This window comes from Asterias amurensis, chromosome 4 (assembly GCF_032118995.1).
Source record: "Asterias amurensis chromosome 4, ASM3211899v1".
Lineage (NCBI taxonomy): Eukaryota > Metazoa > Echinodermata > Asteroidea > Forcipulatida > Asteriidae > Asterias > Asterias amurensis.
The window spans coordinates 5,608,335-5,617,623 of record NC_092651.1 but is presented as its reverse complement, the minus strand read 5'-3'; the positions used below and the strand labels follow the sequence as shown (position 1 = coordinate 5,617,623).

At 41.7% G+C, this 9,289-nt stretch overlaps 1 protein-coding gene across 1 annotated transcript; it reads left to right on the top strand.

Moving 5' to 3' along the window:
- Nucleotides 1–474: 474 nt before the first annotated feature.
- Nucleotides 475–4,388, top strand: LOC139936099 (uncharacterized). The gene has a single exon (XM_071930821.1). It carries the CDS (start codon nucleotides 475–477, stop codon nucleotides 2,407–2,409), a length of 1,935 nt encoding a protein of 644 aa, XP_071786922.1. The 3' UTR covers nucleotides 2,410–4,388.
- The last annotated feature ends 4,901 nt before the right edge of the window (nucleotides 4,389–9,289 follow it).

The following is a 9,289-nucleotide window of genomic DNA, read 5'->3' as shown; positions in this document are numbered from 1 at the left end:
TTCGAGTATACGTACGAACTAGCCTGTCTGACGTCACAATTCGAGAACACTGATCTCTATAATACTGGTCAGTGTTCGAGGCTCGTGAATAAGCTAAGATACCTGGAGATTCACATGGAGATGCACAGTCAACTCACACGTACATGTACACAGTACATAATGAATAAAACAACACCGTACATACACTATGCACACTCTGCATGCAGACGATCGGAAGTGCAAGCTGACATCACATCGGACCAATCACAACACATTCATTACCAATGCTATTATGACATATAATGTAATCAATGGGTTTATAATATGAATGCATGTCCTTTATCCTAGGAGGCCCGTATACTGTTACGAACTTACCCAGTTATTGTGCTGCTACCAAGCGTCTAAAGGTCTCCATCATATAGTTCACTCCCTGATTGTAAAACGAACACGTCCTTGTTTTATTTCATCAGGTAACAGGAGCCCATTCTCATCAAGATGGCTGAAGCTGCTTTACACACTGAGACCACTTGCAAGATTAGACATGTACACATCGAATGCCCAATCTGCCTGAGTCGGTTCACCGATCCGAAAATCCTGGACTGTCTTCACAACTTCTGCTTAAAATGTCTTCAGGAACTTATAGACAAACAGGATCCGAAGACGGATATTATTATTTGCCCAATGTGTAAAAAGGAAACATCAATCCCAGATGGGGGACTGTCGGATCTTCTTAGCTGCTTTTTCTTGAGCTCGCTTATTGATGACGTCATTAATCTTGAAGGTCCGAAGGAGGGCATTAACTCTCCTGTCTCGACTTGCGAAGGATGTGACGAAGGTCTTGAAGCCGTCTCACGGTGTGTTGACTGTGATGCGAATTATTGCAAGACATGTCTGGATCACCACGCGAAGCTAAAAGCTATCAGTCATCATCAAATCGTTAATGCTGTCGGTTCGTCAAATGAGCGACCCAAAGACAAGGACAAAACTGAAACACAAAAGTGCCGGAAACACACTGACCAGGAACTGTGTTTCTATTGCGACACGTGTGAATTACTTGTGTGTCCGAAATGTGCGGTGCTCGATCACCGAGCGTCCAACCACAATCTCTCTGAAATCAATGATTCCATTCGATCTTATCGTCGAGCTGTTGATGAAGCCTTGCAAAAGTTTGATGAGTGTCGCAAGCAATTCCAAAAAGTGGATGACTCTATTAAATACTCACAGCAGAGTTTGCAGCTCATGGTCGCCCGGGCTCTTCGAAATATTGTGGCTAAGGAGGAAGAGGAAATCACTAAGATAAGAAACGCATCTCACCTCCTTCAAGAAAGAGTCACTCAAATCGGTCAAGAAAGAGGTGAGGGATTTGAGAGCATACAGAGCAGCAATCACGATAAGATGAGCCGTGCAGAGCAGATCGTAGCTTCAGTCAATGACTTAATGCAACATGCTGATAACTTTGAGCTGCTGGACCTCAAGCCAAAAGTTATGCACAACTTAGACTTCCACAAAGAACTCCAGTTTCAAACAGTGCAACATAGCAAGTCATTCATCGGGTTCAAAAGTCATGATATTGTCACCGATGCAGATCTCGGTGAAATACTAGAGGAAGAGAAGTGGGAGGTAAATACAGAGTTTGGTAAATGTGGGGAAGGTGATGGGGAGTTCATTAATGCAAGGGACGTTGCTTGCTTTAGCAATGGTGACATTGTCGTTACTGATACATTGAGGCAGAAATTATCCATATTTACATCAAAGGGTAGTTACAAATCTTCAGGTGTTCAAAGTGGAACAGAGGATGGTAAACTAAAACAACCTTTTAATGTCGCCGTGACCTCTGATGACCTGCTTCTGGTTACTGATGGACAGGATGTAAAGGTTTATGATAGAGAACTGAGATACATTCGTCAGTTCCTACCCTCAAAGAATCAAGTCGAGGGGCAGTCAAAGAGCCTACTTCGTGGTATTGCTGTGGACAATAAAGATCGTATTGCAGTGGCTGACTGTGAGAGAAAGGTAATATCTCTGCATAATATGGATGGATCCATCATTTCCACAATACATCATGACGATATTAGTAGCTACTGCCATCTATCTTTAAGCAGCAAGGAGCGTCTGATCTTCAAAAACTCCCAGAAGATGAAACTAGTTTGTGTGGATTTCATGGGAAACGAGGTGTTCAATATCAGCACCTCCATTGACGGCAAACCTGCCTATCCTTATGGTGTGTGCTGCGACGATGCTGGAGACATCTATGTGTCTGTATATTGCGGTGGCTTTGGAACCAATGAGATACATCATTACGATGCATCAGGTGAGCACATCGGCTGTGTAGCTCGTGGCTTGTTCTATCCTCGAAGCATGACGTTTACTCCTACCGGTGACATCATCGTGGCTGATGTGAGCTCGGTCAAGGTCTTGCATCGTCTGTGAATGTCGTGACGTCATGATCGAACATGGTACAATAATGTGAATGACAGATGGAAATTAACAACATCCAATAATAAATAATGACTAACCAAAACCAAGGCACTCTCATCAAGAATATGAATAATCTGTCATTCCAACAAATCCACAGTCAACTGTTATTCTAAACGTACCAATAACTTAATAAAGAAATTGTTTGACTTTCGCTTTACATTGAGTCACTTATGATTTAAATTCCGCTGGGCTGGTTTACCAAACTAAAAGGTGGTATGATGTAAAATCATAACAATAGACAGATTGCACTACAGGCAACACGTGACCTGAGATAGGTATTACATATCAACAAACACGGCGTATAACTGCGTATCAACGTGCGTTAAAAAGACATGATTATTGTTGCATTTGTTTGTTCAATCAAGGCTTTTCTTTCTTGAAATCACTGAACAAAATTCTTGAGTTTGTACCATGAGACCTTACCGGTGGCTGAGCAATGCCAGTTGTAATGGTTACACAGCCCACCAATATAGGAAATTCTACGACAATGTCCACACGATGTTATGTGTTTGTTCACGGAAAGTGTGGTTTACATTGCCCCCATTGTAATGATTTTGCTGCCAATATTTTCAATAAAAGTCTGAAGCTGCAAATTCCTTTATTTTCGCCCTCAAATTATTTGATTAGAAGGGGTAGCTGTCAGCTAGAGTCGGACAACTTCGCGGTCTCCCTTGACACAGCCCGACTTCACGCCGTGCACAACGCAAAATCCACGGCTCATGAGCTCGCTCAAACCACAGTAAATTAACGTAGTCTAACCATACTCTAAACCTCTTGTATATTGTAGTAGAAAACTTTGTCTATCAAACAGCATTTATTTAAATAATGTCACAACATTCAACTAAAAAGGGCTTCGTATTTTAGTGAACGTGAACGTCAAAAATTGTGTTGTTGAGGTCACCACTTTGGGCATATTATTGGCGAGGTTTAGCTGCAAGCTGCACAGTACGCGGGCAAATACGTGAACGTGAATGTCATCAACTTGTGTTGTTTCGGGGTGACCTCGCCATTTTGGGCTTTAATAATTCATGCTCACGTATGACGTCTGTGCGCACGTTTGTACCTGACGTGAAAAGTGGTAACTGCACGTATGCTAAAACTTGAGATTTAACGACACAATTGTTTGACGTTCACGTTCACGTTGCTCGCGGAACGTGCAGCTAAACCTCCCTAATAGGTCTGAATCACATTTAAATTGTTGACAGCAAACTGTAGCATTGATACAAGGTACTAACAAGGTTGTAGGGATCCCGGATCCGAATATTGGCCGATGGTGTCAAGTTGGCATCGAATTTTTGAAAAGTGAACTGTGGAAAAAGAGATAATCAAAATTATCTTAAAAAGATTGCTGTTCGCCAACCATTAGCTTTTTTGGAATAAACGTACTAGTGCTCTTCTACCCCCTTTATGGTTCACAGCGGATGGCCTCAGCATAAAACAAACTTGCCATGTGTTAAATCAAAAGAAAAATCTGTTGGTGATAAGTTTACATTTTAGAATTGAAGTAACTGCTGATCCAATTCTTCGAAATTTCGATATAATTTTGCATAAGGTACCGTTTGACTTCAGACATGTCGTGGGAAACAAGAGAAATGCTAGGCCACCACCTACAGACAGAACAATAAATTAGTCTAGATAGAATAAGGCTATCTATAATAAATAATATCAGATATAATTTGTAATAAGCGGACTTTTGTAAAAGGCTTTTGTAAAATCTGGTAACTCTATAAAGAGCTTGTAAAATATTTTGTTTGCGCTACTATAAGTTTTGGACTAGTTGTATAACATGAACTAACGAATTTTCAAAGGAATTCAAATTAGTTTCATTTCAACTCTATATTGGGTGTTTGGTATAGATAGTGTCGGGCTTTGTTACAAAATGATTTTGTTTGATTTTAAATAAAAAACGGTATAAATACCCGCCTATTCTGTTTTGGTTAGTTTGGTAGACATAAGTATTTTCGTTGTTATACATAAAAGAGAAAAATTCCCAAAATCATCTTAATGGTTGCTACCCGAAAACTCTTTACGTATTTTTTGTAATCTTTCACAGCTTTTTCAACTAGATAACAACAATTATTGCATACGTGCATGTTCAATAAGTGACAATTTTGCTTAAGACAATGGAAGATATTAACCATTCATAAATACCTAAGACAGTTTATGCATTCTGAATGGTCGAGGGAGCATCACGGATGATATAATTAACACCAGTAAAAAGTGTTTAAACATGGGGGTGACACGCGAGCTAGTCTTGGTGCAAGACGTTTCTCGTTTTCCTTTCACGCACAGTGCCGCCAACTCACCAACAGCGCCCGCACCGACTCACCTGACTTAGTCCACCCTCAGTAATTATCAGCATCCAGACTGCAACCGGTTTATTAACTGTGTCTACATGTAGGCCTGGTATTGCTTCGTTCAATCTGGACCCCACAACTGACTCTCTTTTGAAAAGAGAATAATAGAACAAGATGTTTGTTGGTACTCGATAAGGTACATGAATGTGCGAAAGGACGCTATCAGACGAAATTTCCATAAAATTCACTAAAAAGCCCGCTCATACTTCATGCAAATGCGAAGCGAATTTTGACGTCACAGCTCCCCACTCGATGCGAATATTTTGCGAGAGTGGAGCACATTCCAACCCTTGCAAAAAAACCTTGCAAATTATTGGCTACAAATTATGAAGTATGAACCGGGCTTTTAGGATGGGGAAGAAGACAAATAACCTTTGCGCGACTGAATTTCCTGCCATACCGGCACGATTTTACAGGTTTGAATCACGTTCTAGAAGTTGAGTTTTCTTTTCTCCGAAAATTGAATTAAAATTTACTTCTAGTCGGTGTCCCTTGTGCATTGTCCATTGTTCATTTGTTCCACTTTACTGCTTCTGCTACACTAGTAATAGTACACCCGTTTATCTAGTAATGAGTTGTCATTATTAGCCTTCAAGAAAGACTCTGTTAGGGTCGAAACGTCAGGCCACTAACTATTTTTTTCATTGTTTTATAGTATCATAATCCTTTTGGTGTAATCCCCTTTTTTCACCATTATGTCTTTTCGGTTGGTTTGAAATGTGCAACAGCTAATTATATTTTCCCGAGGATTTACTTCCTGAACGTCGGATTGCTTCATGTTCTCATTTTTCCTGTAGAACAGAAACCGAATGGACATCACTTCCCGCTACAAAACTACAACACACCTATTAAACAGGCTGTCGCTAACGAGTATGACTATCGGGGGGGTGTTGAGTTGCGGAGTTTGAGTTGGCCAGCCTTCTCATGAGAGTATAGGCCAATCCTGGCAGATGTTTGACGGCCACAATATCTGCGTTGGAGGGATGCTTCCTCGGGATGGACCGCTCTCCCGTGACGCCGCATCCTCCTAATCTCTGCAGCTTCTGCCCTGGCATCCTCAGCTGACGCAGCCCCACTTATGGTGAGTAAACGCCATGTGGGCCTCTCCTTGGCCATGTCTTCCCAGGTGATGGTTGGAATGCCAGCTGCTTGGAGAGGACGTTTCAGACAGTACTTGAAACAAAGTTGAGAGCGGCTTATGATGACGAACCCCCTCCGCCTGCCCAGGTCTCCGTACATCTCCTCACCTCAGCCTGATCCCGAAGGCCTGCGCTATGTGTTTATAGTGCAGCATACGTTGAGATGTAGCGACACTCTCTGGGATACTCTGGGTTCGAGTGGTGTGTATCCAACGGAGAGCCTGGGCTCGACAGCTGGAGAACACAAGAACTGCCCCGTATACAGTGTTCAGAAGACGGAAAACCCCTTCCACTAAGGTAGTTCCAACCATGCCATTGACCATCGTACTAGTAGTTTATCTGCCATGAAGGGATACCAAAACCACTGCTGCCTGGTTTGGGGATTAGTGAAAAGCATCATCCATCAAAATTAGAGCGGATAACAAAATCTTGCAACCAACTTCTTTTGGCGCAAATCGAACTTCCCCAAAAGATCACCACTCAATTTATCTAGCGCTCTCTTTGAAACGAACAACAACAAAGATTGACAGGTTGGTTTCTATATAGCTAAACACTCTTTTTAACTGTTGAGGAACCCGTCTAAAACAGGTGTTAGTTATAGACCCTTTCTTGCAACGTCACTACTAGCCCGAACTGTTGTCAACCCAGGTTGGAAAAGTATGGAAAGCTATAAAATATGCAAATAAATAACAGACTACTACTATTAACTGCTAGTAACAATGTTACAAAAATATTCAAACCTTGTGTTGATTTTGTTGAAAACAAACAATACGGGAGGTATTTTATTTAGTTAAAAGTTCGCATAAAATAAGTATTGTTTGAAGCTTTGCATGGTGTGGAGAAATAAGATGAAACTATAAATAAATAGTAAACTTGCCGGGTACAATCTAGCCTTGATCAAGGCTGTTGACGTACTGTTCCCCGGCCCGGTTCGCGGCACACGCATGCAGTACATTCACAAATGTACATTACCATACACTGTACAGCGAGAACAGTATAGCGTAGTCGTGAGAACGGTCGTCTCTTTGTATTTTCAACCTCATACACGTGGCTCAAACAACAGCCTTGATGGGTTTGTAATGCTTTATCGGAATTCCGATAAACGGGTATTCATGATGTGGGCGTGTCATTCTAAACATTGGCCAATCACAGGCGCGATTGAGAATGACGTACTACTGCTAGCAATCATGCCACATCCATGTGTGTGTACGCTGAACGCTAGCTGTATATGTACATGTAGTGTACTACGTGCTTTTTATAGCAGTGTCGGGAGCGTGGTGATAGCTATGATTGTAAGGGGTCTGAATGCGCTGCCGGACGGGTGAGCCGGACATGACTCGCCCGGTCGGTAATGGTGTGGAACAACTTCGAACAACTTCCGTTGTCTTGCGTTTCATTATAACACGAGGACTATAATTACAACGTAGATGGTAGATTTGTCCCTGAATTGGAAGCTGCTGTACTATATAAGTGTAACGTTGTAGTGTAGTACTAGTAGTATGGCAAGAGTTAGTTTATGAAATTGAACTTTATTTAGTTGTTGTTCAGCCACACGCCATCTTCTACCGTCTGTCGACAACACATATTTTCGATCCCCAACTTTGATTTACCGCGAGAAACGTAATGAATAATATATTTCTACCTTAAGACAAAATAAACAGCTGGGTTTCTTATCTCATCTGGTCTGTGTTTTTGCTTCAAGGGGATGGGGTGTGTTGTACTGTCATATGCCCAACACCTAAGAATTCTTACCAAGTAGCCATCTTGCCGGAAACCCATGACACCTGGATACTTTTTTAACCTTTCTCAAACACATTTCACATGGTCTAATTTCCTTCCTTCTATTTCTAAACCCATGATTGATGCATTAAACGCGGCTGTTATGTTTTGTTGAAAGTTTCTGTAGTTGTGTTGCAAATTATACACCATTGATTTCCAGCGACTTACAGTTTGGTTTTACTAGTAGGGATTTCTCCCTCGCCCGCCGCCATTATTGCAACTATACTACAGCCACTGCTTGTTTACAATACGTCGACGAGCACATGTGTGCGAGTGCTTGCAGAACAACGTTGTGATTGACAGCGAGAGTTTATAGGTCAACCAACAACCAATGAGAACGGGTTGTTAGTAAACATTAGCATAATGAGCTCCGCCCTAAATTTTGGCAGATACAAAACCATCAAGGCGCTACTTGGGAAGACCCATGTACCATAAGTGTACCGTATACTGATGGTACATGTACATAGTACGTATGTGTACATACGCTGTACACGTATATGCACTGGGTTATGTATGGGGGTGCGCTGGCGGAATTCAGTGATGGGGACTGGGATTTTGCAGATCGCGGCTGGCTGTAGCGCCTTGATCAAGGCTAGGTACAATCATGTGTAAATCTCTTAGGGTGAGTGTTGGCTCTCGGTTAAAACATCCGTTTTACTTTAAAGACACTGGACACGATTGGTAGTTGTCAAAGACCAGTCTTCTCACTTCGTGTATCTCAACATTATGCATAAAATAACAAACCTGTGAAAATTTGAGCTCGATTGGTCGTCGAAGTTGCGAGATAAATGAAAGAAAAAAACATCCTTGTCACACAAAGTTGTGTGCGTTCAGATGCTTGATTTCGAGACCTCAAATTCTAAACCTGGGGTCTCGAAATCAAAATCGTGGAAAATTACTTCTTTCTCGAAAACTACTCCACTTCATAGGGAGCCGTTTCTCACAATGTTTTATACCACCAAGCTCTCCCCATTACTCGTTACTAAGTAAGGTTTTATGCTATTTTGAATAATTACCAATAGTGCCCACTGCCTTTAAAGGAACACGTTGCCTTGGGTCGCTCGAGTTGTAAAAGTAGAATACAATGATCCACAAAAACATGCCTCGAAACTGGACGGTTTTCCTTTTACCTCGTCGACTAGCACGGTCGGCCAGTTATGGGAGTCAAATTTTTGACTCCCATAATGGCCGACCGTCTTAGTTCGCAAAGTAAAATGAAAACCACGCAATTTCGAGGCAAATTTGTGTGGATCATTGTATTCTACTTTTAAATTATCTTTCCAATCATTTGCATTTTAAAACAAACGGTTATAGACGTTTTTAATAGACCAACTCGTCCGGCAACATGTTCATTTACATTTGAGGAGGAACGCTGTGCGGCTTCATTGCATTTTAAAAAAAATCAAGCTCAATGCGGGACGCGTATTTTTTTTCCAGGACAGATGAGGCCACTTGCCATAAATGGGCGTGTTTTACCTACTTTTGGGTCTGTTTCCCACACAGATGAGGCCACTTAGCATTCGCCCATTATGGTAAGTGGCCTCATCTGTCCTGGGA